Source organism: Lontra canadensis, unplaced genomic scaffold, assembly GCF_010015895.1.
Source record: "Lontra canadensis isolate GAN:19392208 unplaced genomic scaffold, GSC_riverotter_1.0 scaffold6, whole genome shotgun sequence".
NCBI lineage: Eukaryota > Metazoa > Chordata > Mammalia > Carnivora > Mustelidae > Lontra > Lontra canadensis.
The window spans coordinates 2,476,417-2,495,601 of NW_022631000.1; the positions used below are offsets into that span (position 1 = coordinate 2,476,417).

Genomic DNA, 19,185 nt, shown 5'->3' on the forward strand with positions numbered 1-19,185 from the left:
ACATGGTCTTTAAATTACTCTAACCTATCAAATATTTTCTGTGATTACTTTAGAAGGTTATTTGTTTACATATTGTTTTCAAAAGTAATAACATGTTTTCAGTCACTCTTTGGTGAGCATTTATGCCCAGGTTTTTTGGTAATGGATCTAAAAATTATCTTCCAGAATTTATTTCCACTTATCTTTTGCCTATCAAAACCATATGCCAATAAATAAAATTATCTGTTTTTCTCATTCTATTTTTAACTCCACTTAAATCATCCTTTGAATTACAGTAAAAAAGTCACTCTCTGTATTATCTATTATTACATAATAAATTAACCCAAAACTTAGATAATTAAACAAAAATAAGCATTTATTATCCATACAGTTGCTATGGATTAGGAAGAAACTTGGGAACAGGTTGGCTAGGTAGTTACAATTCAGAACCTCTATGAGATGCATTCAAGATATTGACCTGAGCTATAGTCATCTGAAGCCTTGACTGGGGCTGGAGGATGCACTTCCAAAATGGTTCTTTCATATGGCTAGCAAGTTAGTGCTGGCTATGAGGAGGAAGAAGTCTCAGTTTCTCACCATGTAGCCCTCCCCACAAGACTTCTCCAGATTGAGTGATCCAAGATCAAGAGCAAGGTGTGAACTGCATTGTCTTTTATTACCTAGCCTCAGAAGTCACACATCTTCATTTCACTTCTTCTRTATGCTAATGGAGCACAGTCCTGCCATGTTTCAGTATGTGAGGGAACTCTAAAAAGGCATGAATACCAGGAGAGGAGGACCTTTGAGGATTATTTGAATACTATATTTCTACATTTAATTTTTTTGCACCACAACAAAACTAACAGCATAAAACAAACTGTGTCTTCACATTTTAGTTGTGAAGTTTGAGATTTTTCATAAACCATCTCAAAATCATTTTAAATCATTTGATAATGTAATTTACAGGAAGTTTATTTAGTGTTAACGCCTGTGGTCCCTTTGTGGCCTATGAAACTCCAGCCATGAAAAGGAATGTTTGAAATGGATGTTTCTGGGATACCACAAAAACCTTACAGATGACATGTGAGCATGGTTTATGACGATTTTGGAAAACACTACAGTAAATACTTGTTGTCTTAATTTTCTGACATAAGTGAAAACAGATGCTTAGAATGAATGGCCGATTAAGAACAAGTGTTATATAATGCAATTCAGCTGAGAAATTTAGGGGATTATAAAATTAAATTGTGTTCTTTGTAAAGAGCTGTGAAAGGCACCTGAAAGTACTTGAAAAAGCACTGACACGTTGCTGAAAAATAGTGAAAGTGAGATTTCTTGCCAAGAGTATGTGGAGAAGGAATTTTGACTAACCAGGAGTATGAAGTATCGTTATTTCCTTAAGTGACTTAAGGATATTTTTAATTAGTCTTTCTGGAGATTGAGTTTAATATCAATATTTAAAATTTGAGTTACTGTCTTCCAAAACAGGGTAATAAAAATACTCACTTGCTCTGGTGAAAGACTGTTTATAAAGATTTTTCAACTAGATTGTTCCATATAAGAGCAAAACCCTAAACCACAGTAATACCAGTATGTTAATCAATCAAAATCCAGTGGTTCCCCACACTAAGTTTAACCCATTTCTAGGTCTTTCATCTGTTTCATATTTATTGGTTTTTGGTTAGCATCTCAAGGAGAACCAGTACAATAATGCAGCATAGCACACATGTGTGTAAGCACACACACCCAAATCTGGAAACCTAATTTTACATATATATTTTTTCACTAGTCATTATTACTGCAGGTCATGGTTGAAAAGGTCTAGAAGCCAATAGACTATATAAAGTTTCTGTGGCAGAGATACTGGAGTTCTTCCAGCACAAGGATTAAAACTTGAAAAAGACATGAAAGCAGAAAAGAAGAGGCTGGAAAGAAAGAAAGATTAAGAAGGCATCTGTGAGTATAGCAAAACAAAGGGGAGCTGGAGAAGCTGAGATCAAAGAGGGAGGCAGGCACACTGAAATGGTATTAAATGCCTGCAACTGCGATCTGGTTGTCAATTTGAGGATCACATTTCTCAGGGACATTTGATACAGAAACTCAGTTTCAAGGAAATGTTGGCTACCAGTGAAATGAAGAGAAACATGGCATTTGAACTTAAGATCTATATCAACAAGCCCCTGGTAAACAGCAAAGTTCTCTCAAGTTCTTCAAAACATCAAACCCCAACAACTACAATGGAACAAAAATCCAGGAATAAAGAGAAAAGTGACCTTACAAAATATCACTGTAGTATCTGGCTTTTGTCATGCCATAGTTCAAGAGATGTAATAACTTAGGCCATCTTCAAAAGCATTTAAGAATGAACTATGGTGTTAATATACAGTTATGGTTTGTCCAATCTGATAGGCACAGAGCTTATCAGCTGAATGTAATTTTGTGCTTTCTGCAAGCTTGCTGATGTCAAGATAAATGAGTGGGAAGCCATATTTTCAGTCAAGTGGAACATTTAGTATGACACACAAACACCCACCATTCCCTCGAAAAAATTATAAAGTGTGCATTGTCTTCCAAAGGGATGATTCCTTCTCTATCTGAACAGATAAAAAGTCAATGGTAAAGTGAAAATGAGGGTCTAAATGGCCTGCAGAAAAGCTTGGGGTTGGAAGCCTGGAGAATGTTCTGAGGAATCCTTTGGCATTAAGAGAGGGAGAAAGAGGAAAGGAGGGAAGTAGGAGAAGAAGGGAGAGAGAAGGAGGGTGAAAAGAAAGGAAGATTAGGAACAAAAAAAGAGGGCAGGGAAAAAAATCTCATTATGTGACTGATCAGACCAGCACAGTACCTGAGAGTTGGCTAGACAGAGGGTAGCAGGCATCCAGGGGAATTTCAAGTCACGTAGAACTGCATCCCAAGGATATGTGGGGGTAAAACTGACCATGGACCACAACTTGTGCTCCCAAATCTTTCACAATAAAAGGTAAATCTGCTCTGAGCAGGGCCTTCCACAACCTTCAGTGGGTTGGACAAAGTAATAGGAGCAGGACGCTGATGGCAAGAATTATGCTTTAAAAATCCACAGTGCTGGGGCGCCTGGGTGGCTCAGTGGGTTGAGCCTCTGTCTTTGGCTCTGGTCATGATCCCAGAGTCCTGGGATTGAGCCCAAGTTGGGCTCTCTGCTCGGCGGGGAGTCTGCTTCCCCCCCACTCTCTCTCTGCCTGCCTCTCTGCCTATTTGTGATCTCTGTGTGTGTGTGTGTGTGTGTCAAATAAATTAATTAATTAAATTAAAAAAAAAATCCACAGTGCTGTGGTTCCTCTCCTCAGGCCCTGTGTCACTGTGAGGCTGACCCACTACAGGCCCAGGCTCAGGAAACTCTGCCATCCAGCAATGGAGCACTCTGGCAGCTCAATATCCTTTCAGGAAGGTCCACGTGAGCAGAGCTTCCAGGCGGTCTTCCTCTAACTGCCACGGCTAGAGGATTTTCAAAAATGCAAATGCATCGGGTCTTCACATCCCCTCTCCTTCTTCTTCTTTTTTTTTTTTTTTTGGAGAGAGAGAACACAAGCAGGGGGAGTGTCAGGCAGAGGGAGAAGCAGGCTCTCCACTGAGCAGGGAGCCTGATGCGGGGCTTGATCCCAGGACCCAGGGATCATGACCTGAGCCGAAGGCAGACACTTAACCGACTGAGCCGCCCAGGTGTCCCCTCACATCCCCGCTCAGTTAGGTTAAGAAAGGTCCTACCAAAAATGAAACCAAAGTCACCCTACCATTATTTATTAGTGGAAGCTAAAAAGAGAACTGTTGTGTTTATTATAACCTTTTCTCAGAGAAGAAAATCTGATTTCAGCAGGGTCAGACCATTTGCCCAGACTTGCACTTCCCCCTGCACTTCGCCCACTAGCCCCTGTTGCTATTTTCCAGTATTTGCCACTTCAATTCATGGTGAAACTCCAGACTAAACCTCAATGGAAGAACATGACCAGCATCATTTTACTTCTAATTCTGGTGAAAACATGAGTAATTAGGGAATTGTTCTGTGGCAAGAGGATCAGTGCGGTGTTTGAAGAGGATGAGCCAGTCAGGGGAAGGAGGGGCTGTTCTTCAGATCATCTGATACCTTTTCCTACACTGACTACCTAGAGACGCTTTAACTCCATCTGGGAAAATGAACGGAGAAGGAAACTTTGTCCTCTATCCCCTGCTGGCGTATCTGTAACAGGACTGAATTCCAGAGTTCTCTGCCAGCATGACATTGGCAGCTGCCCCAGACTCCTCCTTCAATGACAGAATCTGCTGCTCTCTGAAAAGGAAGGCCTGTTAGGGCTCGCATGCACACGTGTGCACACTGGACTCTCAGCGGGGCACTTGGGAAACCAGAACATTTTCTTATCAGTTAACAGAATGGAAAAATCAAAGAATGGCATTTAAGGAGAAAGGAAATCTGCGACTCTATTTGGGCATCTTGTCGGAACCAAAATACCCCAAGCTTGGTTAGAAAGGGTGTGCTCTCCCCTCAGAGAGGAGAGACCCTTTGTTTTATTAGAAAGAAATGGAATACATTTCAAAGATGTTTCAGATTATGAGCCATCCTATGTGCTCTCAAAGTATCCTTAACATAAACTAGAAAGAAGATGAGCTGGAATACATACGGTAAATGGGCCCAATTAATGGAACCATTCCCGAAGGTGATTCATAAAAGTTGGACTGTCTAACAGGGAAATTCATTGTGCCTTTGTTTAACTCCTGCATTTTGCATTAACTAGGATCATAGAGTGCTTTCTTTGTTTTTCTTAATATATTACATTAATTCATTTATATATCTATCTATCTTTATGTATTTAATATTTATATATTTATTATATATATAGCTTAAAGCTAGTGCATGACAACACAATGGAATAGCACAACTCTTACAAATTTTTGCTAAATAAGGATAAAGAATTAAGACACCAACAGTTTCATCTAAAAGAAAATTATTTTTCTGTGGCCAAATAGTTTTCAGTACAACTTTCTCAAACTCCCTGAAGGCAGGAACTGTCTTACTTATCTTTGTAATCCTAATATTGATTTTTTAAAATGTCAGTTGAATAACAGAATGAATAAATTTAAGTCCAGTCCTGAAAAACACAATCCACCATAGTTTCTCAGATCTAGTTTCTGAGATTTTATGAAACTAGAGATTAGCACTTATTTTCTAACACCAAAAACAAATGTTAATCTCAGTTTGAAACATTTCCTTGTTCTATGTAGTCTGAGAAGGGAGTCTCAAGAAATTTTCCAAATAAGGCTTTAAAATTCTAGAACGAAGCAGCAAAAAAATAAAAATCATCTTTGAATTGATGCTAAAACTTAAATAGCAAAATGCTTTTCTTCTAACTTTTAAATTTTACTCTGTGAAATATTTATCAAGCACTTAACACACACATTTTCCAAAACTGTAGCTCAGTGGTTCTCAACTCTGGTCATTGGAACCACCTGAAGAATTTTTTAAATTTTTATTTATTTATTTATTTATTTGAAGAGAGAGAGCACAAGCAGGAGGAGCAGCAGACAGAGGGAGAAGCAGGCTCCCTGCTATGCAAAGAGCCTGATGCGGAACTCGATCCCAGGACCTTGGGATCATGACCTGAAGTGAGGGCAGATGCTTAACTGACTCAGCCACCTCATTTTAAAAACTCTCCTACCCCAGGCCAATCAAATCATAAATGAGTAGGGAAGCACAGCAGCTCTGATACTTTTGAAAACATTCAGTTACTCTAATGCACAGTGAGGGTTACAACTATCAGGATAGATGTTATAGTATTTGTACTAAGCAGTTAAACTTACTTTTTTTTTTTTTTTTTTTTTTTTTGAGAGAGAAAGAGGGCATGAGTGGGGAGAGGAGCAGAGGGAGAGCAGCAGTGGGAGACAATCTCAAGCAAAATCCATGCTGAGTGCAGAGCTGGACATGGGCCTTGATCTCACAACCCTGAGAGCATGACCCGAGCCGAAATCAAGAGTTAGCTGCTTAACTGACTGAGCCACCCAGGATCCCCAAGAGCTAAACTTACTTTAAAAGAAAACACTGAATGGTTATATCACCAGTGAAGTTCGAACTGGACCTCAACTTTATGTAAAATTAATTTCTAATCTGACCAGCAGATGCTTGATGTGGGTGGACTTGGTTTGGTTTTCTAATGTATAGACTTTAGGTGTATAGTCTGTGACTGGAGAACAATAATGAACCTCCTATGAAAGCATCATATCTTCTACCTCCTTTTCAGAATTCCACAGGGAGGAACTTTAGCTGACTGCATAGCTTGCTATACCAAGAGAGCCTAAAACCTCAGGCTAGCTTTAAGGTTCCCAATTTTCTACCAAAATCACTGGGAATACAAGTCAGTGTTTTTGTTAGATCAAGGAAACTTAAAATACAACCTAAAATTCTCACTGTGGAAGGTTCTTGGTGGGGACCGCAAGCTAACTTGAGTGGCAGACTGAGCCCTGATTCAGTCTTCCTGTCCACAGAACTTCAACAAAGTAGACTGAGACCATGAAGTTTGCCCTTCTTACCATGCACCTCTTGGACCTTTAGGACAATCCCAACACAAGAGACCATGGGCTAGAGAAAAACACACACACAAGATACTCTAGCACTAAACATTCTAGAAAACATGTTAAGAATATATCCTGTGTACAACCTAAATTCTGTTTTGATTCCTAGAGCATATGGAAGAATTGTTTTATTAATAGCAAAAATGATCTGAAAGAAGCTCCTTTAGTTCATCCAGTTGTCTCCATCACATCCACTAATACAAGAATACATTCTTCTGCCTAACACAAATTTAATTTGACCTTATAACAACTCCTCCATTTACTGGAGAAACCACCCACTGATATTTCAGAAGCATATTTTATGGGGACTGTGTCATCAACTCAATAGGGGCTACTTTCTTAATATTTATATATTTTGTTAAAGAAAATTTTTGCTTTGTCTTATGTTTTCTTTTTCTGTTTCAGAGATGGTGGCATCTAAGTCTTAAAATAAAAAGCAGAGCTCCTATTTGGGGAGAATTTACTTTGCATATCCCTCTACATGGGACTGACCACAGATGTGGTCATTTGATGTGCCACAGAGGAAATCAGCAGAGGAATTTAGGCATTGACTGGATTCTTGCATACAGAAAGTTGTGTCACAAATATTTACCTTAAGTCTTTGCACTTATCATATTTATCTTTATTCTCAGCAATTTCCTAGAATTGACCTCAACCATGGAGGGAGACAAACTGGCAATGTGTCTAATGGGCATCTGCCACTAAAGGCTGGATTCTATGGGAAATGGATGGGTGCTAATGTTCAAACCAGTATATTCTCTGGAATTAGATTTCCTATATTCATAGTGCACTGTATCACTTACTAGCTATATGACCCTAGCCATTGACCATTTTGTGGTGGGTAGACGCTAAGACAACCCCCAATAATCCCTGTCTCCTGGTAGTCGTTCTCTGGTGTAATCACCTTATATGACAGGAAATGAATTTCTTCTAACCAATAGAATATGGAAAAGGTGATAGTCTTTTACTTCCATGATTAGGCTACATAAGATTGTGATTTTCATCTTGCCAGCAGACTCATCTGGGCTTGTACACTTTGATGAAGCAAGCAGCTATAACAGAAAGGCCCATGTGGCAAAGACCCAAAGTGACCTCTGGTCAACAGCGAGCCCTGGCCAACTCTCTGTTCAGCCTGTGAAACACATCCAAGGAGAAGCCCCAGCTAAGCCAGACTCAGTCTTCTCAAAGCAACTGTGAGATAATAAATGTGGGTTGTTTTAAACTGATGAGTTTGTGGTAATTTGTTATGCATCAGTAGATAACAAACTCTTTAGGCATAGTTTCTCATCTGTGGAATGGGAGAAATAATAACATATCGTTAACAGGCATGAGGACAAAATGAGATGATTTATCTAAACACTTAGCATTAAACACCAAGCCTGCTATAGAGTAATATGATTATCATCTTCTTTGTATTTATTAAACAGTTTTTTTTTAAAAGATTTATTTATTTGAGAGAGGGAGAGTACATGAGTGGGGAGAGGATAAAGGAAGAGAGGGGATGCAGAATCCCCACTGAGCGTAGAGCCCATCGTAGGACTCAATCTCCAGACCCTGAGATCATTACCTGAGCTGAAATCAAGAATTGGAAGTTTTACTAACAGAGCCACCCAGTGCCCCTCTTATCATATTTTTAAAATGTCATTCTAACAGATGTATGTATTGAAACCATTGCTTTTCTATTCTTAGCATGTTCTTTCTTTAGCTAATACTATTTATTTTTTCACTTTTATTTTACTATTCTATTATCTCTCACTTTAGATTATCCTATTTATATTTTAATTTTATATTTATTCTTAGATCACTTTAAGTTCATGTATTTCAACATTCTTTTGTACCTACTTTTATAATGACAATCAGGAAACAAGCAAAAGGAAAATCTTTCTGAGGATAGTCACCCAGATAGAATGGTGTGTCACATTTCCTGAATGACCCTCTCTTTATTAGACACCTTACTTTTGCCTTAGACAAACTTTCTGTCAACTCACATTAACCTACAAAAACATTTTGGCTGTCTTTTCTGTGATACAATATAGATAAATTCTTTTATTCTTGATTGTCCTGCTGGACCCCATTACCTTGAAAGAGGGAGAGAAGCTAAAATTCCTTACTGTTCAGTGTCTCATAGTCGGATATAGCAGTCTGCAAAGCTGAATGAAACCAGTGAATGTGTAATGAACACAGGGAATTTTATTTTCAAACACTAGATTCTAAACATGACAGTCTCAGCATAAAAACAAATTTAATCAATTTTTACATTCTTAATATAAGTTACTTCTATAGCAAGGTCTGGATTATATTCAGTTTTACTTAGTAGTTGCTTAATAAACATCATTTGAATAGACAAATCAATAAAACTGCCATGAAACTTTAGAGGTGTCAAAGATGCTAAAATAATTCTCCCATGATTTTCAAACTTTTTTTGTTTCCTTTTAGCAAGGGAGCCATTTTTTCCAATGCACTCTTCTCCAGTGACACCGGAGCATAAATACATACCACTTATTAAAAGCAGAGTTCTACCCATTAGGCTTCTTTTGCACTCCACACTATTCCTCCCCCCGCCCCCAGCCCCTGCAACATCTCTGCCCTAAGATTAAAGAGATCTTCTCCAGCCCCTCTCAAGTATCAATCACCTTTTGGGGAAATGGACTGGGCCAATTGAGCAACACATGAAATTTTGTCAAAGTGAGATTGGGAGGAATCCATGGAGAGTGAGAACCAGACCCCAGGTATGTGTCTGGGAAGGTTTATAGGGCAAGACATAGGGGTCCTCCTCTCCAAAGACAAGCTTCTATTCCCTCTTTGTAATTAATCCTGGGGAGTCAGGGCAGAAAGAGACAAGGAAGACACAGTTGCATCCTGTGTGGACTTCCCAGTCCTGGCTTCTTCTCTGAGTACTTTAACACCCAGCTGAGAACAGACACCTGGGGGCTGACCTGGAGTCTGGCCATGTAACTGTCTCTATTGGGAAGGGCTCTCACCTCTCAGCCATCCTCTTCCTTGCCCCAACTTATATTTGTCTTCCAGGCCTCTACTAAGTACTTTATCCTCTCCTAATTCTTGATCCCTCCAGGCTGGATTGGGTCCTTCTGGCTGTTCTCAAAGTTCTTTGTGCTTCACCCAAATTGGAGGATAATCTCACTCTAATTATTTCTTTACATCCCTGTCTCCTCCATTAACTGGTCAGCTTCTTGAAGACAGGTGCCAAGCTGTGTCTTCCTAGCCTCAGTGCTCTGCATATACATGGAATATAATAATATAATTCATAACAATTCATAATAATTCATAATATAATTCATAACAATTCATAATTGTTATGAATAATTTAGCTTATCTTCCCATAAAGCAGGAAACTGATATTACACACAAGTTAAGGGTATAGCCTCTGGCCACTTGCTGACTGTGTGACTGCAAATCACTTAAACACTCTGAACACGATTTTATGCTCTGTAAAATAAGAATGGTAGAATACCTGCTTATAGGGACCTTGGAGAGTTTAGATTTTCCACATTAAAGATATTTAGCCCTAAATTACCACAGACAATCTGAGCCCAAAAAATCTTGGTAAGAGTTATTAATAACTATGGAGTTATTGTTATTATTACCATCTGCCCCTGGTTTTGGTCCTGGGAATCCGTGATTTCTACCCTGTCAGGTAAGAACCTGAGGCAAAGAGCCAGCTGCCTCTTCCCTCTGCCACATGCCAAGAGTCACACCCAAGAGCCTTAGGCCTTCAGGCTATCTGATTACACTTGTATCTTGGATGTTCCCCTGTGATTTTCCTCACACATGCCTCAGGACTGATAGAGTTAGCTAGAAATAGTAGCCTTCGCCTTCTGGCTGATTACTATCTTCCACACACAGGAGTTTCTGCAAAGAGGTATGTCAAGCCCCTCATGTCCCACCATGAGCTTTTGTTGGCTCCCTTCACTACATATTGTTCTCTGTGGTTTTTATCTTAGCCTGGTATGCAATGGGGGAAGAAAAGTTCTGTGGTGCCAAGAATAAAGATTCCAAGAGGTAGCTGGAGCACAGGGGCTTTCAAAAGTATAAAACAATGCGGTGATTCTTCTCAGGGCCTGTATGTTATGGCTTAATTCTCTTCCTGAAAAACAAGTACAAGGGGATCTCTCCAGGAAGCACTGTGAGGCCTTACCAATCCCCAGGGAAAGCTGATCCTGAGGCAAAGGTGCAGCTTTCCATAGAAAAGAACAATGTTTGGTCTTGGCAATCAAACATTGGTTGATGATGGTGAGGCTAGAGCCCAGGAGAGGTCTTCTCTCATTGTCTGTAGAGCAACCCTTAACTCCCTTGCCCCACCTTTCTGCCAAGAACATGATGCCTAAATGTATTGCCCTTCAAGAGATTTGTCAGTTTGGACACAAGATCACAAATTATAGTGCACATATTTTAAAATATTGATCCATTTTTCTATGACCCAATTAATATTATATCTCATCTCATTTAATTCTAAAACACTATGAGATAGTTATCATTATTCCCCTTTTACAGATGAGAAAAATGAGGTTTAGCAAAGGTAAATGATTTACCAAAACACATACTCATTAAGTGGTAGCGAGGAAAAGAGATCCATTAGTAATAGTCTCTAACTTTAAGCTTTTGAAAAGTAAGAAAGACACTTCCAATATCTTATTTTCTATAACAAAGTATGTGGCTAGGTATGCAAATAAGCAAAGACAAGGGACAAATGAAATCTTATTTAACAAATTTTTTAATAAAATAATAATTTTTCTTATAAAATTTATATATATTTTCTTATAAATATTTTTTGTAAAATAAAATATATAATTTTATTTTATAAAATATATAATTTTTCTTATAAAATATATACATGGCTATTCTTAAAAAATTTTTAGGAAAAATATTTTTCTTAAAAAATATATATATGGCTATTTATAAGAAAAAATATATATCTTAACTATATATGACAACTAAACAGATACATAGTTACAATAATTTGTGTATGTATGTGTATAGGACAGGTTCTTGGGGAAATGTGAAATTAAGGTAATGGTTATGATATTTGCAAGAAAAACTGTATTCACGAGAAGGGTAGCATCCACACATATACTGCACAATGTAACTAGTAGTTTGGGGTAGAGAAGTCTGTTCACCAGGTAGGAAAAAAGGCAAGACATGGAATTCTGACTTGAATCCTGTCCTGGTTCTGCCATCAATGAGGGGAAAGTTACTAAGCTTCCTGCCTTTGGGTGTCTTCATTTACAAAATAAACAGTTAAGCTAGGGCATTGGCTCCCAAATAGTGGCCTGTGATGAAATTTTCATTGGTTGATGGTGAAAGAGAAAAATAAAAACAATAGACTTACTTGCATAAATTCATTTATTTTATAAATATGTTAAAATGCCTTGTTGTGATGAACAATGGGGATTTTGTATCCTCTTTGAACATCCTCAAACAATTCAACTATGTCCTCTGTAATGGAACCCTGATAGTGAAAGTATATCTGTCTTTTTACCAGTTCAAAAATCAAAAAGTCTGGCAACCACTCAATTAACCCTTAATGTCCTGTCCAGCTTCAAAATTCTAGCCTCTTCTTAAATCACAGATGATATAAAACTAACTCTAAAGTGGCAAGGAAAAAGAAGAGAAATGCTTTTTATTCCCCTCCCACCCCTGTTCTTGTTTAGCTCATCATTTCCCCAAATGTGTTCTGTGAAAGATGAACAAAATATTATAGCTATTATATATTACATTATTATAATTATTAAATATATATATTTAATATATATAGTTATTAAATATATTAAAATAATTACATTATTATAATTATTATATTATAGCTATTTCACTAGGAAATGGATTGAGTTTGAGAAACAATGGGTTAAAAATATTGGGCAGGTTTTTTTACTGAGTGATTCTCAGACCTTGTGAAATTCTCACATCTGTTGGGACTCCCCAAAAGACAACAAAGCATGAACACTCCTTAAGTTATTGGTGGAGAGCAGATGCCTGCCCAACTTCTTTTGAGGACAGTACACCTATTCTTGGAACATAGTTTGAGAAAGGTGACTTCAGTTAAAAGAAAGTTCCTTAGTAGTTTCCATAATAGAGAAAAAACATAGCACCAGAGACAAGAAAATTGTCAATTATTTTATAATATAATTATTTTAATTTGACAGGGCTTTTTAACAAATACCAAAGCCATGGATATTTCTTAAAATTACAAAGGAAACCTGGATGAGAATTCTTCAAATTAAAGTGCAACGAACCAGACAAAGTTTTGTGGCCATTCTGGGCAACTTTTCTATTCTTTTTTTAACCACAACAAATAAAGGAAAACTGTGTCAAGAGATTTGTATCCACTGATTGAAATATGATAATTAAAACATTTGGAATTTGCAGAAGTCTGCAGTAACAAAAGTATGGCTCTAATCCCTACACAGTGAACATTAGGTAAAATAAAACCATCTGTAGGTATTGAACCTGAGAAAACCCAACTTCTCTCCAATGATGTGTCCTTGTTAAATATTTCAGGAGGAGGAACAATTAATTCTAAATGCTTGTGCCTCGTAATTGATTTACTTAGACACTTTCACTATAATCAAGAAACAAAATTGTTAATAGAAGGAAAAGATCTAATAGTAAATGTTTTTACTATTTATTTATTTATTTCTACATAATTATCTGATCAGCATTAAGAAGGTTTACTCAGCCCTTTTTATTGCTTTTTACATCATCAAGCGAAATAGCAACTAGCTAAGGCCTCCAGCCCTCACATTCTGGATTCAAGTTTCACTTGCCACACTGAGGAGAGAAGAGTTTTCACTTGCGACAGGATGATTTTGGAACAAACTATCCAAAGGGAGGATCCAAGAAGGATCTTTTGGATAATCTGACACTAACAACCTTCCTTTCTGATTCTGTGCACACCAGGTTTTTGACAAGCCTGTGGCTCTGCATTATCTCTGATATTTTCCATCATAACTGTGTATTAAGTTCAGCCTGTTTTTCATAACCCTGCTGACTACAACAGTCTGCAGCCATAAAAAGCCTTCCCTGACCTGCAGTTGGCTTAGAAAATGCCTCTGCAGATGAACAAAAGAGTACATGCAATGTTTATGTTCAGAGACAGGAGAGAGGCAAGCTCTTGTGGCAGTGCTGATAGGCGCAAAAGACTTTTAGGGTCTAAATTTAGAAAGGTTAATTTTCTTTTGATGGCATTTGTAAACAAAATACCAACACTAAAATGAGAGCAATTTAGCCAGGAAAAGGGGGAGTGTCCCATCCAGCAGATCAAACCCTCTTCCAAACTCCCCTGGAGAGAAGTGTCTACACATTAGCACATGACTGTACTTTGCTGTGCCCTGCTTGAGTCCCTCAACCCCCAAGTTAGCAAGTACGCGTGAAGTTTACACCATCCAAAGTTTCAGAATCCGCTTCCTTTATACCTAAAGCCAGTACTGGTTTAATCTCTGGGAAGGGGAATAAAACACCAAACAACACTTTTTAATAGACTACCATGCCCATCTACCAAGACTCAATATACAAATACTATAGTTTGAATCTACAGCATTCAAGCTACTGTGAACCTGTTAAACCTAAGAAGTTGGTCTTCATCTTTGCATTAAAGAGATTCAACTGAAAAGTAAATAACAGAGGGGGTAAATAAAAGGTAAAAGTTAAAGCAACTGCTTCACACATCTGAACTTTGACTCAGAAGAACTGTATTCCCCCCCAACCTGGTAAAGCAGATCACACTTAATTTCGACATTTAAAAACTAGTATCTCTCAAAAATTATTTTTAAAACACAAAACAGCAGAGCTACTTGCCTTTTGGCAATTTCTGTGCATTTCCCAGGGCTAGTGCAATACTTCCACAGAAAAGCAGACACCCCAAGCTGGACAGCATGTTGCATTTGCCACCTCACACGGGGAGTGATGCTGGTGGGCTTCCCGCAACCCTGGAGCCGCATTTAAGTGGACTGTCTCCCAGTGACAGAGGCGGGCGGCTGCACTTAGCTCTGCTGTGGGCTTACTCACAGGGGGTGGAGACAAAATGACATCACACCCTTTCCCACACACACCAAAAAAAAAAAAAAAAAAAAAAAAAAAGGCACAACAGCAAAAACATACCATCACATTTCTCTCTGCTAGGTTGTAACTGTCTGTTCTCTCTGTGATATAAACATTGAAATTTTCGTCAATCTATATATGTGAAAGAAAAGGTACTTAGGCTGCTCTTAACCATTTGATGAACTACTTTTAAAAATCTAGAAAGGCATACCTCAAACCACTGGAACAGAATAAAACCTTATTAAGAAGGAAACTGTTTTTAATTATCTAGTAAAACAATCCAATTCTTCTTTTAAATGGGAGTAAACTTGTAACAGTACACTTTGAACCATTCCGAAGTTCCAATATCACGAGAAATTTTTAAGAGTAAGTCATTGGTTAGATAGCAATTCGTTAGACATAACACAGGTATGTATATAAGTGTATATACACACACAGATACATACGTCCATCTATTCTAGAGATCTGAGTGTAGAAATGGAGAAATTGCTATTGCTAATCGATCCCTAGCTCTGGCCAGCCTCTGGAATAGTGTTCTTATCTATATGATTGCATTGTAATCTTCACAGTGGCTATACAGGAGACACAGTGTTATTCCCACTTTACCAGTGAGAAAAAGTGAGGTTCAGAGAGGTTAAGTCTCCTGACCACATTGGGGAATTCTAATGGCTAATCATTTTGGTGGGCTCTGAGGCAGAACTGACTGCAGTTTAAATCTGGATGCTCTGTGCCTTTGAGCAAATTTCTCCATCTATATCTCATCAATATTGTGTAAATTCAAGGGCTTGCTCCTTGTGAGGCACTGGTCTGATCAATTCACACATATTAACCCATTTCTTCCCCCAAAAGAACCTAACAGGCAGGCAGTCATCATCCACATTTTCCAGACAGAGAAATGGGGCACAGAGAGGTTAAGTGAAAGGCGTGAGGTCATAGTGCGTGTCAGCAACTGAGCTGACGTTTTAATCTGGCAATTTAACTCCAGAGCCTCCACTCTTAACTGCTAAACTTTCCATTCTAAACCAGAGATGATAGTACCAATTTCATAAATTTGCTAGCAGGACAGTACTTACCATAGCACCTGGCATACAAAAAGCATATTATAAAGGACAGCCACTGAAAACTACAATAATGACAGTAACAAAGCCCCCAGTTAAGGAGAACTATGATTCTAACTGGACTTGTCGGTCTCTAAGTCCGCACAGTTCCTCTCTCCCTCACCCGCAATCTAGACACGTCACGGGAACAAATGGGTTAATAGTGTACTCGAAATGCCATCCAAACATTTATATTGACTCTGAAAATAGCTCGTTTCATGGGTTTGCTGTAGCTGAACCCGAACATTGAGTGGAAAGTGGAATAATGATGGTCAAATAAAATTCTACTCAAAAAAGTTACCAAAAGAAAAATTGAAGAGACGCCCCATCTTCCAAAAAAAGCGTGAGAAGGCACATTGTTAAAGTCATTTGGAGCCAGCCAGGTCTAAGCTCTCACCATAGGAATGCTCTGGCACCGGCTACGGAAGGGATTGGGTTATTTAACAGGTCTTTTTCATCTCTAATTTTTCACTTGGATAGGCAGCTCTCGCAAACCCAAGTTTGCACATTCATCCAGCTGGCACGGCGGTCTTGGCTTCTATGTGCCAGTGCCATCAACGTAAGCCAGTGAGGCCACTGTGCTAGCAGGAAAAGACAGGTTTTCTGAGGGGGGGAAAAAAAAACCAGCAGAAATTCTGAAAAGAAGGCTGGTTCCTCCAACAGTGAGGGGCCGGTCCCAGAGTTAGGTAATGGAATTCAAGAGTCAGCCTCTACTTGGCCCTCAGGCTAAGTCCGATCATTAGCAACCAGTCCTGGCAGTTTGGAACTGACTGGGGGGCTAATTAAATAGAGGGCAATCTCCAACTGTTTTGTCCAGAAAAATTACCTTAGCTAGTAAGGCAAGGAGCATTCAATGCAGATGTTAAGGCATTAGAGGTCTCCTCAGACCAGGGAGGAGGAACATCCTCAAGAAATGGACCATGTCAAAGGAGGTTATCCACCTTTGCTGAGAACGGGAAATTTGTGGTCGTGTCAGAGTCCCCACATAAAGAGGAGGTACAAATGTTCCAGAAGCACTCTTAAGAATGCTGACATTAAGCCCTGGTTCAAATGTCTCTGCAGGCACTTGTGTCTGTATTTATCCATAAATATAAAAATGTGATTCTCCATGGTGTGCCTAGGTGACTCAGTCGGTTAAGCGTCTGCCTTTGGCTCAGGTCAGGATCCCAGGGTCCTGGAATCGAGCCTCGCATAGGGCTCCAGCCCCGCATAGGGCTCCCTGCTCCACGGGGAGCCTGCTTCTCCCTCTGCCCCCTGCTTGTGTTTGCTCTCTCTCTCTCTTTCTCAAACAAATAAATAAAATCTTGGGGGGAAAAAGTGTGGGACACCTTGGTGGCTCAGTCAGTTAAATATCTGCCTTTGGCTTGGGTCAGGATCCCAGGGTCCTGGGATCAAGTCCCAAGGTTGGGCTTCCTGCTCACTGGGAAGCCTGCTTCTCCCTCTTCTTCTGTCTGGCACGCCCCCTGAATGTGCTCTCTCTCTCTCTCTGACAAGTAAATTTAAAAAAGCAAATCAAAGCAAAACAAAAAAAACCGTGAAGTTCCATGACAATATTGAATTGTCACCAATATTCATAGACTATACAACACTAAGTAAACACTGATGTCAAATAGGATTTCTGGATGATAATGATATATCAGTGTGAGTTCATCAGTTGTGACAAATGTAACCAATTTGTAACAAACTCTGGTGTGGAATATTCGTAATGAGGAGGGCAAAGGGTATATGGTGTATCTCTGCATGTGCCAGAGTAGGTATGTGAGAAATCTCTCCACATTCCACTCAATTTTGCTGTGATCCTAAACTGCTCTACAAAAATAAAATCTGGGGCGCCTGGGTGGCTCAGTGGGTTAAGCCTCTGCCTTCGGCTCAGGTCATGATCCCAGGGTCCTGGGATCGAGCCCCATGTTGGTCTCTCTACTCGGCAGGGAGCCTGCTTCCCTACCCTCCTCTCTGCCTGCCTCTCTGCCTACTTGTGATCTCTGTCAAATAAATAAATAAAATCTTAAAAAAAAAAAATTCTATTCCCAAAAACAAATATCTCTGTTGGGAGGACATTCAGAAATAACTGCTGGAAAAACACATAAAATATATTTGTATTTTCTCTGTGTTCTGTGAAGGTATGATCCATGCTTGTTTATCACGGTTGCGGGTGCCTAGATAATAAGGATGCAGTATGATGAGTAAGTGTCAAATGAAACAATCCATCAAATCCTCCAAATAGTCTAAAGGGATCAAGCTAGGGAAAGCCAGACTATGCCCTGGAATGCACAGTTGTTGGGGGACAATTCTCCAAGGGACCCTCATGTTTCTGTGTATATTATAAGCAAAAGTATTGATTTCCTGTTCTCCAGACTATCTTTTCAAAGACGTTTATATAGGAAACAGCCTTGGAAGATAGAAGTTTGTTAACTGTCCCTCAGAATAAAAGGTAACGTTTCCTTCTGGGGCAAAGGGAACACATGCTCATATCCTACTATCAAAGAGTCAAGTTCCCTAAGTTCAGGGTTTCTGACCTCTGTGTAGGAATCACCCATACCTCTTTGCAATGCCCTGAGGGAATCTAAGCTCCTAGAATGGGAACAAATGCTGATATTCTGGCTAATGCTGTTGTCGTGAATGAATAAACTGTCCTTTGTTTTTGACCCTGGAATCTTATGTCTCCTGCCAGCATGAAGTGAACTGTGCATTCTAGCGTGAACATAGGGTAAAATCCCAACCCTTCACATTTCTTGACAATAAGATTGGTACACTCCAAAATATCTTTTTAGATAGACTTTGGTATAATGCCATCATCAACATTCAAGTCCACCATAAGAATCAACAATGAAACTTTCTGCTGTGCATAGTAAGAGTATTGTTAGACATTGCTTAATAAATCATAGAGTAGCCTCTATTAAAACTCTGGGGGAAAAAAGTCTGTTCTCTATGTTAAAAAAAAAAAAAAGACTAATATTTTTCCTGAGCAACTGTATTTATTTTGTGACATTGTAACCAGGTTTTCTTTCTGTGTTGGCTGATCGTAAACCAGAGCCAAACGTGTCCCCCACCCATACTAAGTGTATAGGTTCTTGTGGTGTGCATGTTTTGACATCATTCCTGGCTTTGTGTTTCATCCCACCCTTATTTATTGCTTATTTTACTTGGAGTTTTAATTTATATGGTTTCATAAGTTGCTTTCATTGTTGTTTTGGAACCAAGTGAAGGATACACAAACTCCACACACAGGAGTTGTATCAAAAGTATATGTCAAAATATGTGAAGTGAGAATCTGGGAACTTCTTCTCTGCTTTTCTTTTCACACAACAGTAAACGCTGATGGAATTCTGATCCCACAATCATATGGCATCACCTCTTTATATATATTTTCTCTTTGCAAAGTAGACAAAAGACAGGATGAAATCCAGAGCACTACGCTAAACACATGTCAGATTTTTCAGTCATTTCACATTTTGGACTT

General features: G+C 38.9%; 1 protein-coding gene across 5 annotated transcripts in view; it reads right to left on the reverse strand.

The window, feature by feature from the left end:
• ABI3BP (ABI family member 3 binding protein) overlaps positions 1 to 14,571 on the reverse strand; it is a 245,382-nt gene extending 230,811 nt beyond the window's left edge. For 4 of the 5 annotated variants that reach the window (XM_032852062.1, XM_032852059.1, XM_032852061.1 and 1 more), the window contains exon 1: positions 14,386 to 14,570. In XM_032852062.1, the coding sequence (XP_032707953.1) occupies positions 14,386 to 14,464 (79 nt within the window). In that variant the 5' untranslated portion in view covers positions 14,465 to 14,570. Of the gene's footprint in view, positions 1 to 14,385 lie in introns of all 5 variants that reach the window. The other variant, XM_032852058.1, reaches the window with a different exon arrangement.
• Between the last annotated feature and the right edge of the window lie 4,614 nt (positions 14,572 to 19,185).